Source organism: Dermacentor andersoni, chromosome 3 (genome assembly GCF_023375885.2).
Source record: "Dermacentor andersoni chromosome 3, qqDerAnde1_hic_scaffold, whole genome shotgun sequence".
Taxonomy (NCBI): Eukaryota; Metazoa; Arthropoda; class Arachnida; order Ixodida; family Ixodidae; genus Dermacentor; species Dermacentor andersoni.
In genome coordinates, this window is record NC_092816.1 from 86086304 (window position 1) to 86109947 (window position 23644).

Sequence of the window (23644 nt, forward strand, 5' to 3'; positions counted from 1 at the left end):
GAAAATGGCCTTTAGGGTTACGAATCACAAACCCGACAGTGTTGTCCATTACCCATTGGTGCTACTTTCTGGCATGTGCGGCAGTGACCACTCGTCGGCCTCAGTGTCAGTGGCTAACCTGTCCAGTGCATGCCCCAACCGCTTCACGTTGTGGCCGACAGCCAACGGAACATTCAAAGTGATTGTTCAGCTCGTATGCGGAAGAAACGACCTTGTCCTGAAATATGACACTGCCTGTCAAACATTTACACTGTTTTTTAAGCCAGTGCTCCTCCAGCAGTGCAAATACATCCGCCTAATCTACATAACATGCCATGATGCGCCAGAGCAGGGTTACTTTCAAGGGCCTGAAGAGGAAGACTGCTCCATCAAGAGTGCCTGCAATCGCATCAGCTTGGGAATGCAAATTCTACAGACAGCAATGGCTGAAACTCTTGCAGCTGCTGGTATGGGTCACAAATCGTTTTGTCTGGAAGGTGGAGATGGAGAGCCTGTGGTTCATGTATTCAGAAGCAAGCTTTGCTACAGTGAGGCTTGTGTGATGACGAAAGAGGACATTTGGAGCCACATAGCGACAGAATTGATGAATTCAGAACTCAGAGATGGGGACCGTTGCAAGTTTGTGGCATTTTTGTCCTGGACCCGCTATCGAAGCGACACAGTCGAAGCGAGAACACACAGTGAGGTTATGAGTCGAGTGTCAGGCCACGTTATGGTTGGTGCTGGAGGACTGGCTTTGTGTGGAACGGGTTGCCTCTACACTTGGGCGCAGAATGTCGAAGAGCTTTCGTGGAGGTTGTATGACACGAGAAAGGTGGATAGCCTGCATTTTATGGATGACAGTAACTACAGGTGAGTGTAATCCTCTTTTTCTGCATTGCAGTCAGTGTGACAGTGGGTTATGAAAACCTGTCTCTGCTGCGCAAAAACCACTGGCAGCAGGCAAGGGTCATGCATGCATTACATGATACACAAAAGAAAAAAGAAAGCTATTGCATCGCTCACCTGATCACCTGGATCCTCTGAGTACTATGCAAACCATGGCACAGTAATACATTGCGCTGCATTTAGGCTTTTTCTTGTTTTGTGTGTTTGCCAGCTGGCACGACACCTGCAAAAAGTGGCGTCACAAAATAATGAAAACATGTGTACACATTTTCAGTTCTGTGTTCGTCTGAGGAAGACTCACTTTGGAGAGTCATAATGAAACTGAGAGTGAAATGTTTTCATGTGATGCTGATATTGTAGTGATAACATACCTGCAAAGGGGTAAGATATTTATGCACGGCCCATGACTGGCATGTCTTAACGTAATAGCTATCCCCAGCATCACTGCATTGTCGCCATTGTTCTGCCTCTTGGGACAAGAAAGAAACCAATAAGTTTTCGCAAATGGCACGTAGTGGTTCAATACCATCTTTTGATGAATGCCTCCAACAAGAGGTTTGCATCAGTGCTGAGGTGCGAGGCAGAAAATCACATTTGCTTCTCTCTATTTTCTGGCATTTCTTTCATTTACCAGCATTTCTTTATTTAAAAGTGCCTCATAGCACCTCATCATTGGGGCATTGAGTAAGGAGGGCTCAGAAGAAAGTACACAAATACTAAAAGTAAACAGTTATTACAGTAACATACAAACAAGCAAAAATCGAACTTGTTCAAGCATATTGAAAGCAACACTAGCAACATAGAAAATATGTTTAAACAACTTATTGATAAGCTATCGGCAAGTTGAAAAATAATGCAGCAACACATTTAAATAAAATGAAAAGGTGTAAAAACTACAAAATACGAAAATTGAGAGAGTGAAGTACTGTAAGACAGTTCATTGCACTAAGGAAAAATAAAAATAAAATGAAAGCATGGTAGCTGCATAGCCTTGCAGGAAAAAGTTTTTTTTTTTTTTGGTAGCTAAGGCAGACCACAGGAGTGACTGTTAGTGATGGGTGCACAATGGCAAGAAAGGGAGGTGACGATGCAGTTTGATCTCATACAGCCGACTTCACTATTGTGATTAGCTGTTGCACAATACCTCATCAGCTGGAAAGCAGCAACACTGGTATATGTGCTTCTCAGTACAACACGCAGTATGCATTGTTGCTGCAGTGTGAGGCTACACAGTGTGACAAGCGAGCAGATCACTTGTCACGCTGCGCTTAACGATTGTGTTTCACCGTCAGCCTATTTTATGACCATTGCAAGGTGATTACCTCTACCAGCGACTTTCAATCACCTCCTCTCCCCCCTCCCCCCCTGTCTTGTGTCATCTAGTTTACACCACCTTATCACTAGAAATTTCCTAATTTCATCACACCAACCAGTTTTTTGCCTTCCTTGACTGCACTTCCCTTTTCTTGGCATCCATTCTGTACCTTTAATAGACCACTGGCTATCTGCTCTGCATATCACATGCCCCCTATGTCCTTCCCAACTCCATTTCCTCTTCCTAATGATTGGCTACTGCCGTTTGCTGTCTAATGCGCACCACCATCTTCCTGTCTCTTAAAGGGGCCCTGAACCACCTCTCGAGGGTAGCATGCGCTGTTGTGAACACCTCAGCCAAGTTTTGCTGTCGTACGCGGTGCATGGAGCTCGCAAGTGGATTGTGAAGTCACCTTTCTCTCAAACACACACTTTTCAGCAGAAGGCCCTCTCCTCACTCTCTCCTAGACGCACTATTTCGTCATTCCCTTAGGTGGCTGCTATTGGCCGATAGCTGACATCAAGCTGCGGTCAGCTACATGGCGTGGATACCGTGGCTGCTGCAGGGTGCCGCCATGAGTCCACCGGTTAAGCTCACTGTGGCTTGCTGAGGACAACTGCGTTTGGCTTATGTTTAGCGTGTTGTAGGCACCAAATGCAGAAGTTGTGGCATCTACATTAACATCCAAAATGAAATTTCAACTGCGTGCCACGGTGACATTTACAAGGCGGAGCATTGTGGGCACGCCCCATTGTGTCGTAGCTTTCGCAGTGCAAGGCATTGAAGAAGAAACGGGAGCACAGTGGAGGCTGTGTTTAATTGCCATTAACTCCGCTTCTGCTGAACGCATTGAAGCACATCTTGCAGCAAAGTATTTCTGAAATAGCCTATTTTCACTTCAAATGCCTTTCCCCACTTCAATAGAAAGTGGTTCAGGGCCCCTTTAACGTTAAGCCTATAATTTTTCGTTCCATTGCTCATTGCACAGTCCTCAACTTACATTCTCAAGCTTCTTTGTTAGCTCCCAAATGCACACATGCTACGCAGTCCAATAAAAGTTAAAAAATTGGGCAAGCAAGGACAAGCAAGTTTCTGCCCCATATGTTAGTACTGGTAGAAAGCAATGACTGTACACTTTTCTTTTTCAAAAATAGTAGTAAGCTGCTGGTCATGACTTGCATCCGTACTGTATTTAAGGGGACAGTAAAGACAGAAAGGAAAATCAAGCTGTATTAGCAAATTACCCCTTTACAATACTGAAAGAGCCAGGGTGGGTTTGGTAAGCCAGAAAGTATGCAAAAACGAAACACGGGTTTTACTCCCCTTTCAAGTTGTTGCACCAGCTTGTCGTGGATATTGATGGTGTCTGCCCAGGCCCACTTGATATTTTATCAATGAAGATAGGCAGCGCTGTATTCTGAAGGGGCCAGAAACAAGTTTCGAGAACGTTATTGTGCCTCAACGTCCTAACTTGCAAAAATACTTGAATGTTAAAGGGACACTAAAGAGAAAAATGATTTCTTCTGCATCAGTAAATTACCGTTCTACAACACCAAAAACACCACTCTTACAACGATAAGACGTTTGGTAAGCCAGAAAAAGCGCAAGAACGAAATACGTGTGGCGACGCCTACTTAAGTTCCCGCACCTGGGGGCTGTGACGTCATGGATTTTGATGGCATCTTCTAGGGCCTATTAATTATATATAGTGGTACAGATAGACTACATTGTGTTCTAAAGGAACCAAATATTAAACATGGCAAGTTTTGGGAACCTTTATTCAGCCAACGCGGCCCAAATGCGAAAACATACTTTGGGATCGCTGACGTCACGCTGACGTACCGGCGCTTGGGTTTTGGCGCGAAATTCAAATACTGATACTTGGACCTTCATTTTCTCATCTAATAATCAAAGTATTTTTTTTAAATGACTGCCTGTAGGGTTCTCAAACAATGCTTCATTAGACTAAACTGATTTATTGTTTTGCTTTAGTGTCCCTTTAATGACATCATACTGACTACTGACCCTGATGTTCTGGCTCAAAATAAAAGATGTGGAAGTTTGACCTTCATTTTTGTCTATAGTAAACATCTCGTCATGAAATGAATGAAAATAGAGTTTTCTAAGAGTGCTTTATCGGTCTAAACTAACTTGGTGTTTCTCTTCAGTGTCCCTTGTGGCACTGCACTGCATCCTTAGTTTGCCTTGTAATCATAGTACAGTCAAGCTTCAATGTAAGGAACGAGAGTATAACAAATTATCGGAAATAAGTCAGTCTAACATGGTTCTCACTGATATAGGCATATGATGAACTATATGATTATAAGGAATATCGGGTATAACGTAGCTGTTTTCGTGTCATATGTGACTGTTATAACAAAGTTCGCCTATGGTATTTTATTTTCTGTGCCAGAAGGGCCCTGCTCATGTTATATTGATGCAAGTGCAGTAATACTTGATGAAAATTTTCTATTTTTTTCCATAGTGGTAAAAAAAAACTTCCATAAATTTGACACAACCTTTGGTAACTTTCCTTCACTGAGGCTTCTTTTGTCCTCTCAGAGGCACGCTTTCGGCGTGCTACTCGAGCAGCTTAGGCGGTGTGTTACACGAGCTGGGTCACACCTTCGGTCTTGGCCACACACGTGACGGCATCATGGGCCATGGGTTCCACGACATCTGCCACATCTACACAGTCTCCATTGATAAAGCAGAAACAGTAAGTCATGTTTATGTTGTTTCATTGATTAAGGCAAAAGCCTTAAATGCCTCGTCAGACAGTGGCCTTGAAAACGCGGTGTGCTGTACAAAAAGTCATATGAGCTTACCTCATGCAGAGACGCGCTTGTCCGACTGCTCGCACATTCGTCGTCGTCTTCTTCCATAGCTGTCTCCGTTGCCGCTCATCATGGCAAAAAAAAAGGCAAAGTTAATTAAGATAGGGCTAATTCACGCACTCGAACTCGCAACATTCGGTGGTTAGAGCATCCCACGCCTAATGTGAAGACGTGGGATCATTCCCCAACTGTGGCAAGTTGTTTCTTCATCCACTTTCATTGACATTAATTTATCATTTCTTTAATTCAATTAGTAAGTACAACTAATTGCCCCTATGTTTCCCTTGGTGCTTTTGTTTGTTGGCTTCTCATGATATGATTAATAAAAATTGGGCCCCTCGGTTAATCCACTTTCTTCTTGTTATTACATAACGGAGGTCTCGAGTTGGGCAACATTGATGCCTTCAGGTCGGATTTGCGGGTTTATTGACCAGTTGTCTTCACCCAGAAAGATCACGTACTCGTGACGCCTGTGGCAGAAATGATGTTCCACATCCACCGCCAAGGTTTGTGTGTGGTGGGGCTGGTTAACACTCCCAAGGTTTGTTCTAGTAGTAACACATAAATACCCAAGAAAGTGGATGGGGAAACGGCGCCGCAGAAACTCAATTGCTTAGAGCATCGCACGTGTAATGCGAGGACATGGGATCGTTCTCCATCTGCGACAAGTTGTTTTTTCATTCACTTTCATTGACATTAATTTATCATTTGTTTCATTCAATTAGTAAGTACAAGTAATTTCCCTTATGTTTTCCTTGGTGTCTTTGTTTGTTGGCTTCTCACAATATGATTAATAAAAATCAGGCCCCTCGGTTCACCAACTTGTCACTGTACCCCTTGAGATGGCCACACAAAACTTTTATTATTGACACAGATTTTGTTGGTGATAATACGTAAAATTAATCACTCTGCTAAAGATATCATTGTACTTACAATGCCAACGTACACAATGCCAGAAGTGGTCTCACTTTGCGGCCCCCAAAGGTGGTAATACAAAGCTTTAACATTGACATGGATTTTGTCGGTGATAACAGATAAGATTAACCAACAAGTCTACTACATTTGTAATGCCAAACTTTGCAATGCCAAAAGCGACACTCCACTATACCAGATTTGGCAACCGTGTCACTGGCACATGACAAATTTGGTTAGTGGTGATAGATATATCAGTCAGTCTGTTAATAATACCATTGTATAACCTGCTGACAAACACCTGTCAAGTTAGCAACATTAGCTTCAATTGCATTGATTTCTGCTATGTGCACTATTGATGATGGCGTTAGCCATTTTGTTTCAGCCTTTGCAATTGTCTTGTGTGGAAAGTTGGGCTTGTTGGTGATTTGTGACTGTAGGTACAGTGTGAGGAAGACAAGATGGACAGGAGTGCACGCAGGACTGTGCACCTGCTCCTGTCTGTCGTGTTTTCCTTGCACTATACCTACAGCCTTGTGTGGGCTTCTCTATTTAAAAAATAAAACCAACATTTGTCAAAACAGTGTCTGGCTGCAGTTTTAAGATGGCCCTTACTTTCTGTTATGTTCCTCCAGGCATTTATGAATGGGGAAAAATGGTCAAGATGAAAATAATGGTTGAATGCAGGTATCAACTTAGATGAAGAATAGGAAAGTTTCTCTTTGCATGAAATTATAAGTGGCTGTTGGTCGCTGATAGCCAATTCAATTTTTCATAACTGGTTGTGTATTCCTTGTTGTTGTACTTTAGCATTAGCCGCTCACATTTTTGGGAGTGAAATCATAAGAAGTGAAAGTAAGGCTGGACTAATGCAGGTTGCGAACAATATTTCTGCTCCGCCCGTGCAACCATCAGCAAGTAGAGACGTTCACGAGAACCCACCTGAGCCGAGGAAAATCCGCCTGACAACTCTTGGTGAGAGTGCTACACCTTGCACACTAACTATATGCGGTGACTACTTTACAGTTCAGTCCAAGTACTGCCCACACACATACACACACAAACAAACAAAAACTACATCTGCCTTTTGTGCATCCATGTTCCAGAACGTATAACCAAGAGATGCCGATATTGAGAAGCTCATCCTCAGTGTGACGTCATCTTGTTTTGTAAAGCGGTGCATTTTCCACTTGTAGGGATATCGGGGGGCCAACGGCCCTATGACTTGTACTGACCAGAGTTGGTGCACGCCTGCTCATCCACTGCAGTTCGGTTCAAGCTTGAGGAAGCAATGAACGACAACCAAGTGTACACTTAAACAACATTTATATGCTTGCAACTAATACTTCAAGCAGGCGTTCTAGCTATAGTTAACGTCACTGAGGAATTCCTCAAAGACAGTATGTTAGGTGAAGAGGGGTTTCCGACTTGCCGACTGGGGCACGGATGGCTGTGGCATCAGCAGTGGTAGGATCATGGCTGGCTAACGACATGCAATCAGGAGCAGCAGCAAAGACTGCCACGCTTACCGCTTGCTGGGTACCGAAGAGAGTTGGGCAATGTCCCTGAAGTCTCATTGTAACTCACCCGGTGGTGCTCATAGCGCTTGCACTTCCTGTGCACAGCCTGCCAAGGAACATCTCCCCCTCTCCCAAAACTGCTGGCGTGCATCCGCCCACCCGATGCAAAGCTTCCTGTGCAGCCTACCACCTTTTGGACACAAGGATTCTCATACGCTGCACTCTTATGTTGTCATCAACTGTAGTAAACATTGGCTATTGTCAACCATTTTTGCAAACATTTATGATGCTAAAATCAATATCATATTTAGCAGATAATGCTCTAGATTCTATGCAAATAGTGTAGCCATAGAAAAATGTCACTGCATGCATTCTGTAGAGAAATGGCTTTAGGTCATTTTCAATTCTCAGGTTGTACCTTTCTCGATTAAGCTAAAGTGCTATCATTTTCGTAATCAAACAATTGTTCAATAACTTTTTGCATCAACTGTGTATAGAACCATAGATGCAGGCAGAAGAAGATGGCACCCGAACAAAACAAAATGGTTTTGTGAGTTCAATAAAAGAGTGTACTACACATAAGCGTATTAATGGTTTCGCAGCTGTGCTTGCTAATAACATACTTTGAACAGCTATGACTATGCATTGGTGTCACTATTTTAGCAAGGAGGGAAGCAAGCTAGACCAGCAGCAGCGCACTGCTTGTAACATCAGGCAACACTGAATTCGAACCAGAATGAGGTAGGACGTTCCACTCTGTGACACTTGCTGCTAGGAAAAGGTATAGCATTAAGAAGCTATGAGTGCTACAAAATTCATTAATAGGCCCGTGCAGTATGTTTGAGCAAAGCACCACAATATGTCACCAACAGCACTGCTGCTCTAGAGTTACTGTATAAGCTAATGGTAGCATATAAAGTAACTCTATATGCTGCTCATGGATTCGTTGAGCTATTTCACCAAAACAGTAATGCAAAAACCAATATGTACTGGATAAAACTCTTCAATGAGTCTCTATGCATCCTGAAAGTCAGCTTTGTGGTGATTCTTCTTGCGCTGCCAACAAACACAGTATGTAGCAAGCACACTGGGTGTTTCTACAAAAATTTAAGTAATATTAAAGAAACATTCATTTTAAACTAAAAGTACAGTTGCTTTGGAGACGTGCCATCAGCAGTTGTGACCATAGGGGTGATGGGTGATGTGTGTTAATTAGTCACTAATTAACAAATCCTAATAGTTATAGCTTTCTAACTTCTAATTTCAGCAGGATTATCATAACTGGGAAATTGAGGCAAATTTGTACAAGCCACATCAAATTTTCTATCTGAAAAAAAAAAAAAATGCAATTATGCACAGAACTTTGTTTGCTGGCAGCGCAGATTCAGGGCTCCTTTCAAGGAGCCCTAAACCACTTTTTAATGAAGTTGAGGAATGCATTTGAAGTTAAATTAGACTATTTCAGAAATACTTTGCCGCAAAAGGTACTTCAATACGTTCAGCAGAAGCGGAGTTATTGGCAATAAAACATCGCATTAGCAGTGCTTCCATTCCTTCTTCAATGACTTGCACTGCCAAGGCTACAGTGGAGTGGGGCGTGCCCACAACGCTCCGCCTGCTGAAAGTCGCCGTGGCGCGCAGTTCAAATCTGATTTTGGATGTTCACGTAGACGCCACTATTTCCAATTTTGGTGCCTATGACGCACCAAACACTGTTGTCCTCAGTGAGCCGCAGTACGCTCAGCCAGCAGACTAATCATGTCACCCCGTGATGGCCGCGGCGTCTGCGCTACATAATAGACCACGGCTACATGTAACTGCAGCGTTTGCTTTGTGCACGAGAGTGCACGCTCATGCTCATATACTTTATTCTGGCTATGCTACTACGTGGTGCGAACTGGCTTTGTCCCGCACGAGCTTGACCAACGGATAGTAGCCACATTCAACTTGCGCATTTTGAAGTCCCTCAGGTAGCTAGATCATTACGAGGCGAAAGCCTGCCAAGGCACCTAACTATGAGTAGCCAGCAGTGATAGCATGGTGGCAGGCATGTGTGTGGTCTGACCTTAAATTTCGCATGATTTGAGGCTAGTTGTATTGAAAACTAGTCGAAATTCATGAGACCTGACAGCTACGACACCAATAATCAGGGTGGCCAAAGTTTCATTTCTACTCAAGAGGCCACGGCTGAGCATGAGCAGACAATAGTCGGCTTCTTTCGGAAGTATATCATTCTTATAGAAATTTGAAAGCGCATTCCCACTTACTTCAGCCTGTTTATTAAACTGCGTCGACAAATATACGCAGTAACAGCAGGAAAAAACGCACTGATCCAGACACCATTCTTGATTGATGTCAGCTATTGGCCAGTAGCAGCCACATATCGGAATCTGCTATATTATGAAACAAAGCACACAGAAAAGAGTGAGGAGTAGGCTTCTGCTGAAAAGAGATCATCTGAGAGAATGGTGGCTTCCCACTCTGCTTCCAAGCTCCATACACCGCGCACGACTGCAAAACTTGGCTGAGATGTTTGCAGCTATTTGCAGACTATGTTTCTTCACCAAGCCTGAGGGGTGGTTCAGGACCCTTTTAAGTAATTCTTAAAGGGGCCCTGAAACACTTTTCTAACTAATCATAAAATGGCCTCACTATTAAAGAGTGTTGTCTCAAGAATTTCATGCCACAAGAATTTTTTTTATCTTGCAACTATAAGTGAAGTTGTTGCACCGATATTCAGCTTTCTCTCTCCTTTCATCTCTGCTAGCACACAGGAAGCTACACAGTGGAGAAGCCAAGAGGGCAAAGCCCTGGCGTAAAATTGAGTATCATGGCGGCGAAAGGTATCGTAACACTCTGTGGCGGCTACGGTTGACTACGGCTATGACGCCAGCGGCATTGAGCATGAGCGAGAACTCTCTACCAATCACAACACGGCACGGGGCACGCTCCGAGTTTCTACAAATCACAGAGTGACGCTTGGTTCCTTGAACACTCTCAGAAGTCACTTGTATCTGTGCCTCCGGTCATGCGGGGGAAAGAAAAGAAACGAACCAGAACGCTCGCCTTCGTGTATAGCATTTGCTGCCAGCATTTCCCGGTAAACATCACAGTTAGATAAGGTGCAGCTGCCAGGAAGCGTGAGAAGTAGTCAGGGATCTTTTAATGCTATTGTGTTGTACTCTTAAAGGCAAAGATAAGCATCACCCAAGTTTTTCCTGTCTGTTTGAGATCACAGACATATACAGTGTAGCCCGGTTATAACGAAGCCACTTATATCGAAATAGCAGTTATAACAAAGGGATTTCAATTTCCCATTCCCATTTTTGCATTTTCAATACATTTTGGGTTCTGTTTTAACGAACTAAATAAGAGCGCTTCAGTGGATATAATGAAGAGATTTAATACCAACCGAAAAGTAATCTGTCAATCAACACTTCTTGTGTTCTTGAGGCGATTTCCTCCGCGAAAATAAGAGCAAAATTCGGCTGACGGCGTGCTTTCGTGGCGTCGTCTGCTCTCCTGCGGTGCGAAAGGTTGCTGCACTGCATCGCACGGCACGCCGGTCTCGTGTTGCGCCGTCCTTGAACGACGTCACGGTCCACTACCGGCGCCAAGTGATCGAGCGCCTCCTGATTGATGTTCACACTGCCAACAACGTGGCCGGCATGAAGGTGCCTTTGGTAAAGGCGATTTTCTTCGCAAGTGGAGCCTGGAGGGATGTGAAGCACCTGACCATCGCCCACTGCTTCGAGAAAGCCGGCTTCTCCCGAAGCAGCAGCGCGAAGGCGGTGCCTGCTGGGGACGAAGCTACCGCGATTGACGTCGCTGCAACCGCTGATGCTGCCGCCGCGACGGCCTGCTTGAAGCAGCTTTGGGATTCCACTAGCGACTTGAACCTTGTGCCTGTGGGTCTAAGCCACATGGACTTCGTTTTCGCCGACGAAGACCTTGTTGTCACCGAGGGCTTCACGACTGAAGAAGCTGCCGGGAGTGTCATGGAAGAGACCTTGGCGGACAGCGCCTCTGACAGCGAATGCGACGATGCTAGTTGTGCCCCTAAACCGGTCACCTCCGCAGCGGCCATCGCAGCTGTTGACACGCTACGGATGTTCCTCGGGAGTCCGGAGTTCGACCAGATCTTTGGTTCGCAGTTGGATGGTATCGAAGCCGCAATCCTGAAGTCCGCACTCGCAAAACGTGTTCAGGGGACGCTGGACCACTTCTTTCAGCGGCAATAAATCGGTATGCCCATGTTTGCATTTTTTTTTTCATAGTCCACATATTACGAAATAGTGGACATAGCGAAGTGATTTCCGATTCCCGCTGACTTCGTTATAACCGGGCTAGACTGTATATATTTTTCATTTAGTTAACTCAAAATTAGCAATTATGTATTACTGAGATTGCTCTCAGGATAATGAAATCAGCCGATAGCATTGGTGGGCAAGCGGAAGTAAGAGCAAGCGATTTTTCATTGTGCTGCACAGTACATTCTAAGTTCCCTGCTGCATGCAGTGCAGTAATATTTGACTCACATGTTCACAGCACCCTCTATGACAAATCAGCAACATTTTTTTGCTATATTCAAGAAGTGTTTTGGGGCCCTTTTAATGTTTTTGTAGAAACACCCAGTACATTCAAAGGACATGTCTGTCATTTTAATGTGCTTTTCATTGAGTTTTCCTTATTTGATAATGAGAATTCACTTAGCGGGGAAAAAAATGTTTCGTTAGTGTTGCAATAATCAAGCCATGTTTATTGCATCTAAATCGGTGTCAGAGTTAAAGCTCTGATGATGAGTGTGAAAACCGCACATGTTTATGCAGATCTGTGGGTTGCAATGGTGGGTTTTAGTTTGTCCAAGTCGGTGTGGCTGAAAGCACTCTGAAAAATATTTGTAAAACTTGCTTTGTGCTATGCGTGCTGAAACATCTGCTGACTAAGCGGTGGGGTTAAATTGCAGAAAAGAAGCTTGATGAACAAATGTGTGAGTGTCGCTCTTGCTGTTTTCATTCTTCCTGTTCTTGTTTTCTTGCACTCAGAGCCGAAAGAAAAGCCTCGTGGAGTTGCAGCGCACACCCGTAGTCCAAGGACAGCCCCTTCCGGAGCCAAATGGTCGCATTCTTGTGCCATCATCTTGAGCCATCACCCGTAAGAAACTCTTCATCCGTCCTGTGTATGTTCTACAAAGGCTGCACCAGTTAGCTGACGATTCGCTTGAAGGAGCAATGAAACAGAAATCTTGTGTGCCGTTTTGTCTGCTTCTTTAGATAGTTGTTGACTCCATAATTGTAGTACAAAGCCCGAGTTCCTCAAGAGCGCCTCAAATAATTACAGCGCCGTTTATGTGAGCCATTCAGTATGCGAAGGAAGCATGGCTTAATTTGGTCATGAAAAAGGTGACTATATTCATGTCACTAAACGCGAAGGCGGCAGCCACATGGTATCACGAACAACTCAATAGCATGCCAGTCAGTCATGCAATGACCTCGTCGCAGAAAGCTGCAGATTGGCCCCTCTTGCCCTGTCGAGTGCTGAATAGACTCGGCTTTCGGCAGCACAGTCATAATGTGTTTGTACGCATCAGTAGTGTCTGGTACCATGAGACCACCACATCAGCTTTCAATGACATAAATAGTCTTCGTTGTCACGTCCGAAGCCACGCTGCACTTGGTGCACATTTTGAACTGGTCACATTAAAAGGTAAAGAGTAATTCATTATTTGTTATGGTCTCAAGGAATTGAGCCTCCATAGTGCAACTACTACGTCGACAGCTATCCAATAAAGAAATAAAAACAAGACAGAAATGTTCTGTTGGTACGTCTCTAACATATGTCTGCTATCAGTGGTTGGTTGATTTATTTTTTTTTCACAGTTTTGCACCAGCTATGCTTTTGAGGATGAACAGTAAACATACCAAAGCATTTGCGACTACTGCTCAGCAGGCGCTGTTTATCAGTGTCAGTGAATATCAGTTCTTAACTTCACCACTGTGAAAGACTTGCAGCAAGCTCGCAAATGGCCTCACCGAGAACCAACTACCACATTCACTCCCTGGAGATTCACACGTGGCTGCTGTTAGAGCAACTCTGCATTGACAACATGAGGCATTTTGAAGCAGCCTTTATGCAGTGCAAGCAGGCTTGACTTGATGGCCAGCCACACCAAGTGCTTCGCAGAAAGGGCCATGGCCACCTTCCAAGTGTTCAGGCCCCATAGCAGCCCAGCATGAGGCCGTGATTGCAAAATTATTGCAGGGGCAATAATGTTGAAACACCAGGAACATACTCTGTTTGGTACTGATTCCTATCACTGAATTATTAAACCCTACACACTTCTGGATGTGGTGTACACATACATTTGCATATGTATCCTAGATGTGCGCATCCAGACAAAACAAAGCGTTCACAGATTGGGACTGTAAGCTGTCAGTAGTCAGCAAATAAAACATGGAGCCAACACTCGCAGAAGGGCAACAACAAGGAAGCATTCCCGGACATGTCTCCTGGTCAGAGTGTTAGCTCCAGCCGGTGGCTTAGCTTTTTTTACCAACTGTTTGACTCTGTTTCATACTTAGCAGGCTGTGCATATGCAAGTAGTGCAGTCACAGAAGTCTCACTCTGCGCATCTTACACTGCAGTTGTTCTTGATCTGTAACGCTTTCTGCATAATAACCTCTTCATATTATTTCAACTACAATTTGGGGATGTCAGGTACATCAAATCAGGCATTACTTGTGCACCTTTGCGTGTGACGTACTATGTTTTGGTCACAAGCTCAAGCGGTGCACGGTGGCCACTGGTTGCAGAAATGTGCAGCTCCGCTCATTTTGTGGTAAATAGACTCGGATGTGCGAAGCCTTCCCTTTAATAGTTATGCCATCTTTCGCGACTTAAAAGTACCAAGACTTCATCAGATGTCATGGGACGTATGCTTGACACATACTAGTCTCAAATGCGGGCACTGGAAGAAGTCTAGCCTTGGTTGCGTAGCCTGATATGTGTGAAATGAGATATAGACGTGCACAGTGCATTGTATGACTTGTATATACTGACATTCTCAGCGGTCTTTGCTGCTGAGGTACGGGGCAGTTTGTGTACATGTAAGCTCTCCGCATGCAACTTTCTTTCACCCTGATGGTGTAGTCATAATGTTTCACACAAGCTTTCTGGTCTTATGACTACACACTTCAAAAGTGCCTTCCATACACACAGTAAGTTTTGAATGAGAGTGAGCACCTCGAGAGAAGCATATATAGCAGCACCTTCAGGTTCACAAATTAGAAGGTCTTCCTCTGTATTAAAAAAAAAAAAAATACTTTTGAATGTTTAATAAGAAGTGGGACCTTCAGTATTACAAATGAAGAGACAAGCAATGATATCAAACGAGGCTATAAACGAGTTTCTTCTTATTTTTCGTACTTGGGGCCTGTTGTCAGTTTTTCTCAAGAAGCCTACACATTTCGTCCTGAAAATAAGCTGAAAACGTTTTTCTTTTTCTATAAAGAAGCATTTGTAAAAGTAATTTAAATGTTTTGCTTAAGTAAATAAGAAGTTTCAGTCACAAAAGGTCAAGAGGAATTCATGTTTAGGAGACAAACTTACATTGATGATTCATATCTCCAGGTGGCTGAATGCCAGCAAGACATCAAACATTGCTGGCACAATTCAACTCCACAATGAGTGAGTGAATTCCTTTATTGACTCTTTAAATTCTTTACTTATTGCCTCGTGTGTTCTTCCATGTTGAGGAGTTCTGCTTGTGCATCCTGTGGCTTAAGAAATCTGCATTCACAAGGATTCTAAAAAATTTGTTGTCCGAAAAGCTAACGGCAAGTTATGCGGGGCAAAGTTTATGATAAAGAAGGTAATGAAGCAGTTACAGTGTTACCTTGGTTTATGAATGCTTCTGCTCATAAGCAATTGGTTCACGAACAGCAGCATTTTTCGAAATTGTACCTCAGTTCACGTACTCTGCCTCAAGGACCTCAAAAGGACCTCAAAAGGACCTCAAGAGTATGGTCCCTGGAAATTCAGCTAGTCTGCCATCTGCCACTTCTGGCTGTATGCTTCTTTCTCAGCAATGCATTCACAGTTTGGTATTTAGAATTAGTGTCAAAATGGGAGGGGGGGGGGGGCGTAGTTGGTCAGCTTGGGCATCTCATGTGGGATAAGGCTCACAGAGGTCCCTCATCAATGAACAAATGATGCATTTCTTTTATGCTTTGTAAAAACAACTTCACTGTTCATAATTTAACCTCAAAATTGAATTGTGCTCATTGAAAATATAAATTTTGTATTTATGCACTAATTTAAGAGGAAATGTTCAGTTCCTAGTAAACAACATTTGAAAGAGTGTTGCGAGAGGTACCGTGCACAATCGCTTCAGTGCTGCTGTGACACTTCGTTGGATAGTCCTCTGGCCATTTTCTCTGCTCTGACTTGTGGTCATAGCCTCTTAGCACCAAGGAGAAACACTTAAATTAGTTTAAACCGAAAAAGTATTCCTTGAAACTCAATGTTTGTTGATTTTGATTTTGCGATATAGGTTAGTTATTTGAAGAGGAAATGAAGGTCAAAGTGTTGTTATTATTATTATTAATTTTGCAACGAAACCCTGGTACCGGTGTGTCAGTATGACGTCCTGATTTTCCAAGTATTTTTTTGTATTTGAGCCGCACTGGTTCAGTTGGCTTGAAACTTGCCTTGTCCCATGCTTGAATCCTTTAACACTAGACCCTTGTAGATGCCGTCAAAATCTGTGCCGCCAAGGCGAGCTGGTGCAGTAACTTCAAGGCAGCTTCACCACCAGTCTTCTCGTTCTTGCATGTTTTCTGGCTTACCAAGCCTGTTGTGGCAAGAGTGGCTTTTTTGGTACTGTAAAAGGGTAATTTGCTAATATAGGCCAAATTGGTGTGCCCTTTAATGTCCCTTTAAGGGTGCTTTTGCAGCACAATGGTTTGGTATGCTCTTGACTGTACTGTAAACTTAAGTCAATTTCATACTTCTGAAGTAAAAAAAAAATTTTTTTAATCCCAAGCTTCTGAGCAGATAACTGCATGTGCATTATTTCCCATGGGAGGCTCTGCTTTGGTTCATGACCAGCGTCATGAAGCAAATTAAGTTCGTGAATCGAGGTACCACCGTGTATTGTTGTGTTAATGGTACATATGATTTATAGAGTCCATAAAAGTTATAGGTTCCATAAACTGCACTCAGTACGTTGGGAATAGAGGTTAAAGGACAGAATCAGCTGAGTAAGCTCATGGCCTCACTCTGTCGTACTTTCTTTTTTGTATGTTTCGCTGTCTATGCTGTATGCTTAAAAGAATGTTGCACCCGCATGGTATTTTCTTATATAGCTAGGTACGAACATTTTAGAGCTGTTATGGGGCAATGCACTGTGCCATCAGGCCATTATTTATAGCAGGAACATTATGTGAAGAATAAGAGTTACATGAATTAATAAGATGAAACAGCTGTGATACCATGCCCCCCTTTTATTCCATGCTGTACTACATTCTGATCTTGCCATTTTCATAATGGTATTACTGCTGTTGAAGATGCCAGCCAGTGTTTATAGGTAGTTCTTAAATGTCACAATGGTGTATCTGGCTGTAAGCACTTGGGTATGTTCAATAACTGCCTCCATGACTTAGTTTTTTTTTTTTTGCATTAGTAAACGCCAACTGTTTATGTAGAGGATTGTTAGTCAGATTTGCAAGGAAACTTGTAGCATTGCAATTGCTTTTTGTCTTGCATGATAACTTTGCAGCAAGTTTGTAATTGTGGCTCATTGAGTTCAACCCAGACAAAGCACAAAAGGAAGTTCACCTCTCAACATATGAACAACAGCATGCAATTTTCTCGTAAAACTACCAGAGACACTTGCGATATTGCTTGAATTGCTTGATTCAATCTGCTGAAAGCGGTGGTGTAGTGTGTTTATTATACATTCTTCAGTGTGGAACAGCCATTAGACTTTTTCGGTGTAGGTCTTGGCGCAGGCAAAAATTTCATGTGGCGCAGCGACAAGCACTTCGGCAAAATGTCCAACACACTTCCGTACGCCAAATATGTTCTGAATTTTAAGTGAAATAGTCAATAAATACAGCAGAGCCGGCTTTATGCACATCAATGAGGCATTCGGGCTAAAAATTGCCAAGCTAATTTCCTTAACTTTTAATAGAATGGCTTTCCCTGTGTTTATGTTGTGCTAAAAGCCGCTTCTACAATCTGGACTTGCAACAGGCACATCATCTTAGACTTGCTTCGTATGAGCAAGGACAAAAATGTTGTGGAACTAGAGCATGTCAACGTGCACAACTAATCCAAAGTTACAATGAAGACGTCCACAGGTTTCTGCTATTAGGCTCAGTTTCTTCCTCATAACTGTGCCATGGAACATGTGGAAGCTGATTAAGTTACAACTATGGAATCTGCTCTTCCAATCATGCAGGGTGGCAATAAATGGCCCCCCTCATGAGCAAATCATATGTCAGCAGCTGAGTAGATAGTATTACAAGATATTTTTAAAGTTGTACCTCCAAGAACTACGCCAAAGAATGTGCGACCAGGCATTATCTGAGGCTTCATTTCGGTCTGACATCCTCCTTGGGCGAATTCCGTGCCACGCTGGTACAAGGAAAATAACACTGCAGCCCAAACGGCACGAACCAAAAGGCAGTACAGGGACAGCACACTTGAACATCTGCTGGAGAGAAATGCAACAAAAGTGTGAAAACAATGAATGGAAAGCAATGGCATTGGCTATATCAGTGTCTGTGGTTACTCTGTTGATTTACACGATGATGATGAGTATGACGGCTGGTTTTAGGTTTTCGTTTCAATTTTACTACCAATGCAGTTGAAGGCTTTCATTCTTATGCTTCATTCTGTGCAGGCTTGGCATAAGGGTTCTTAGTGTACTCTTAGTGCACTTTGGCGCAATAAGCGCAGCTGTTTCTGCACCTATTCTTACTAGATTTCAGATTTGCTGCATTGCATGGCTAAAATGTACACGCTTTTGCTACTTGGTGTTTCATAAGTGTACTTACATCACAGGAGGAAAAAGGCAATGAGCAAAAAATGGAAAGAAAGTGGGTCCCTCGGGTAGCATTAATTTACAACTGCCAATCATTTATTGACAAAACAGTGTTCTGTTTTTTATCAGTAGAATGTGACTACAATGTGACTGCAATTGTTCTTGTCTCTGTTAAAGTCTAGCTGTGCTGTAGTAGTTCGCATATTGCATGCCTCATTCTACTTAGTCGTAGAACAGAGTGAATATGACATTTCAAAAAGCTACGGGACTGTGCTTTTGAGAGTGAATAAAATGCAATTACAGTAGTTGAGGGGCATCCACTCAATGTGTTTGTTGTTAATTTACATTGTGTTGACACCATATTGCGATGTGTACAGGCTGCTTATTCGTTGACATTACCACCATTGTCCGATAAGGCTTTACATGGGGCTTGTTTGCAAGATATTACATATTTGGTTTATTATAGTAGTTTCCACGTCAAAGGGAACGCTAATAAGAACAAAGATGAACAATTGTGCAACCGCGAACTGTTTAAATTATCATTTGCAAGTGCTCATCAATTATACAGGTCAAGAGGGCATCGTAATTGAAAAGAACGAAAGTGCATTAAAGTGATAAAAGACCAGACTTTTTGTCTCGCAATGGCAAGATTAGCTTAACTTGTTTTTGCAGATGAATTTATGTGCCATCTTTCAAGGAATTTGGTGGCACACTGCACACAGCACAGCTGCAGTCTTATATTTAGGAAAAACCGAGAGTCTGGCTTGCTGCTGTTCGAAGAAAGCTAGAGAAATCTCGGAAGCTTACTTTATGCGGAAAAGTGGCTCAATGGACCACACGAGCACACGTTTGATGGTGCTTGGAGAAGCAGTTTTTCAATTAATTGACAACTAGATATATGGTTGAGGTCATCCTTGTCATTGCAAAACCAAAAATGTTGATTTTACTTCCTTTTATTGCTCTTATTTGCACTTTGCCTTGATTTCGATGCACATTTTTGAATAAGAGTTGGCAGTTTCTCAGTGTTTTTTTTAAATGCAGAAACCAGCTCATTAAGTCGAATGCTTCCTCTGACAAGTGCTTCAGGGTTATTATTAACCGCCTTAGGAATCTGGCTTCTTGCAGAAAGAAGTCTACCGTTTCAATCTTGTACATAGCGTCCCTCTGCTTGCATGACCAGACTCTCCTTTGCGAAGTCGGATTGCTGATAACTTTGTTCATACAAGCTGCGTTCAGAAAAAAATATTTGTCAACAGTTTCCAAGGGTGTGCCTTTTGATATAATTATTGCTCATTTCATAAAAGGTATTTCAGTGCCCTTTTAACTCTTTGGAGTCATGAGCGTTTATTCACATTGTGGTCATTCCACTCGGGAACTACTTCGTGCATCATTTTGGATACCTCAAAAAAAAAAAAAAAAAAAAAAGAGCACGTTATGAACAGATGCACAGTAAGTGATTTACTTCGGGAAATTTTTTTTATTCTGGAGGTTCTTGTACCATGTACAGCATCCAGCCAGCATAACATTGTTATTAGTCACCACAGGAACCTGTTGTGGAACTGTCGCGGACTGCACCAGGGTTTGTAACATCGATGAACGATTGATCGATTAAATGTTTCCCACCACACAATTATACTTCCTCGATTAGGCCTATTCGATTAATCATTTTCAAGAGTTTGACAGGAATGGCACGAAAACTTGGAAATCGTACTGGAATGGTAGCGCACAGGCAGTGATTGTGCAGCTGTGGTGGAACGACTGTCGACTGTTTTTCTGATTCCCGAGTTTTGCCGAGCCAAGAGCTTACCCTCTCTTCCCCCACACCACACACGCCGTCCGAAGCAGGAGGTGTCAAATGCCCTTTCAATACAAGGCATACTATAGCAACACAGTCGTTGATCTTTGTGCCACTCCCAGTCCTCTAAACATGTGATACAGCATGTACCCCGGTTTGGAGTATGTATTTGACGTAGCAATGAGTTTGTGTCTATTCCAGCAAATCTGAAGTGTCCGAGGATCTATTCTCGCATGCTGGCTGTCTGGCTATTCAAAGAAGGTGTCTGTTTCACCCAAACATCCCAGCCAATTGACATTCCTTTGCTCTGTAGAAAAAGGCGTATGGTTTAAAATCCTAAACCAGTCATTGTCTTCTCCCTTTTGCATATTGCAATTTCTTGCATATTTCAGTTGTACTTCACCTTTCACTTTTGCCATTTTTCTTATTTCTTTAACAGTGCTTGTTTTATTGTACAGGGATTCACTAGTGTCATCTATCTTATTTAATTCTCCACTAAGTGCCATTTTATTATAACATATATTGTTTATCTTTTCAGAAGCCACTAGTGCCAATTATATTTAGTCTGACAAATTGAAGATTAACCTTTATCAAATGTTTATGCACTTGTGTTTCAAGCTTATTTCTGCCTTTCAAACATTAATGTAGGGTCCTGTAGGTAAAGTAGATAACCGGGTTTCAAGCTTTATACAAGTGCCTGGCGAAAATTGCCTGGCGAAAATTTCGATTAATCAATTAATTGATGAAAAACTGTGCATCAAAAGCAATTAGTCGATTAAAGGCTAAAATGATGAATTATTAATCATTACTCAAATAAAAAAAATAATCAACCATTCCTAGGCTGAACTCATCAAGGAACCACTACCTGTCAAAAGTGGGGCTACACTCAACTACCATCTGTCGATCTATGGTCCGCACCATAGATTCTTGTTAGATTTCATTGGATGTAATCAGCTACACATGTAAATATAACTTGCATTCACCAAAGCTTTTATGCTACGGGGCAAACTTTCAAATAAAAAGAAAAAGACGTTTTCTTTAAGGCCCTCACCGTGGCTTTCTTTTCCGGTGCTCTCGTCGAAGGATGTTAGTTAGTAATTTGAAAGCGGAATACTATATTTTTTTATTCTCAAAACATGGTCACGTTCTTAACATGAAACATGCGAAGGAAATGTTGCCATTCCCTTACTGCTTCACACCACAAAACACAAGCACTAATTACTTCAAGCATGCCATAAGAAGGGTGCTGTTTTTGTAGTTATACACTGTGAAGTGGCAATTGTCAGTAGTTGAAAAGTTACCGAAAGGCACTGCAACAAACACAGGGAATTGGCACATGCAAGCCAGCACGTGTCGAATGGTAATCGTGTCCAATGGTAATCGACATTTGGGTCTGACATATGACAGCAAAGGGTTAGCGATACTAGTAGGCTTAGGCAAACCATTTTGGCATTAAAGCTGGCGGCCATAATTGCTCTCTAAAACTGATTTTGTGTGATGTAGGCTTTCATGGCGTACCGCAAAGGCTTGTCTGTCTTTTCTCATCGCCTTGCTTCTACTTCTCACTCAGACAGCGCTTGACGTCACCACATGGCATTCGTCTCGTAGAATTTCGTCGTGCTGAAGATGCAATGGTCCTTGACTATTGGGAGTTCCCTGAAGGTGTCGAGGAAGTGTCCATCGAGGCCAGCAAGTTGAACTTTCTTCAGTCACCAGGATCTGTGCCTGCTTTGGAGCAAGAGCATGAGTTTGGTGATGCCAATGCCCTGTATGTATTTGCTATTGACACAGCTGGAAACACATTAGGAAGAAATTTGCATGTACTGCTAAATTAAAAGAAATTAACACTGTTGACTGCTTACTCTGGTTTCTGTCTTTCTTGTGCAGGTATCTCGGCATACTCAAAGCACCTGTCAGGTGCTGCTATATTTACTTGAATCCGATAAGTGCTCTCTTCTCTTTGACGGCCACGATCGAATTGGGAAAAAGTGGTCATGTTTGAAGCAAATATAAAACAATACTAGAAAGCATAAGAAATGAATTGGAAGAAATGTGTTCTTACAGAAATACACTTAATTAGCAGACAAATTAAATTTGAAGCATTATAAAAATTAATGGCTGGCTAAGTGAATCACTGGATGGCATCGTCGTGTTCACTTACAGTACAGTGAAATTCGGATAAATCGAATTGACGGATAATTCTAATGGCTCTGTTGGTCCCAGCAAAGTCCTATTTATTTGAATAGAGAAATACTCTCGCAAATTCAAACTCCAAGAACCATGCAATGTCTATTTCACACACAATTTCTCACACCCATGGACCGCTTCTTTGACAAACCCAAGCCAAAGGTGAATGTTTGATGTATCACTAGCTACAATAATGTCACATGCCGTAAAAATGACGAGGAAAGACGTGTAGGAAGCCGAGACCGGACCGGATAAAGCAGAACAGCTCGCGCCTTCCTTTCCCATCTGAGCAGGAAAGAGGCCCTATCGGGTGCTCCATCACATGTTGGAGTGATAAAACTTTTAATGCGAGCCCAGTGACGGTTGTAGTTTTGTGTGTTGTATCTTGTAGTTTTGTGTGTTGTAGTTTTGTGTGTTGTACCTTAAAAGGCCTCTGAAACACTTTTCTAATTAATCTTAGAATGGCCTCACCATTTAATTACGTCGTCCCACAAATCTCGCGCCGCAAAATTTTTTTGAATCCTTCAGCTATAAGTGGAGTTATTGCACCGGTGTACCCTGCGTTCTCTTTTGCGCGCTGGAATCTACTTAGCGGAGAAGGCAAGAGAGCAAAGCTCCGGCCAAAAGTTGAGTGTTGCGGCGGCGAAAGGGCTTGTCGCGGCATCCCCTGGCGCCCGCGGTAGACTACGCTATGCAGCATGCCGCTGCCATCTAGGAGGCCACTACGCGAAGTGCAAATAGGAAATTATTTTTCGTTTTTTTGAGATCGCAGACATATTTTTCATTTATTATTGTGACAGTAAAGGCGCGTTCACACCGAAGGCGGAGCGAACAAGCGGATCTGGCCAAGCGGCCGCGGATTTTCTGCTTTGCGGAAAATACGCGGCCGCTTGGCCGGATTGCGCTCGGATTTATTTTTTCCGCTTGAAGAAGTTGGCCTCTTTGGCCGCAGCCAATCAGAACCTGACACTGCGGAAGCGCTGGTGAACGAATGTAAACGAATGTCTTTCTCTGGGCTTTTCACTTCTGTTCTTGAAAAGCGTCAAAACGGCAAGTTGGGCCAGTTGGTTAAGATTCATAGTAAGGTTTGTTACAGCACAACACAAGACAGGGACAAAAGAAGGTATAAAACGACGACACAGC

At 42.8% G+C, this 23644-nt stretch overlaps 1 protein-coding gene across 2 annotated transcripts; it reads left to right on the forward strand.

Annotated features, from left to right (window-relative positions):
- Window positions 1–22175, forward strand: LOC126525045 (uncharacterized). 2 transcript variants are annotated; one of them, XM_050173104.3, is made up of 6 exons: window positions 1–852; window positions 4766–4922; window positions 6828–6927; window positions 12518–12626; window positions 15102–15158; window positions 21885–22175. In XM_050173104.3, the coding sequence occupies exons 1-6, from the start codon at window positions 5–7 to the stop codon at window positions 22147–22149; spliced, it is 1536 nt and encodes a 511-aa protein (XP_050029061.1). In that variant the 5' UTR covers window positions 1–4; the 3' UTR covers window positions 22150–22175. The 2 variants fall into 2 exon arrangements, with proteins under 2 accessions (XP_050029061.1, XP_054923466.1); XM_055067491.2 differs by having other exon boundaries at window positions 21889–21976.
- The last annotated feature ends 1469 nt before the right edge of the window (window positions 22176–23644 follow it).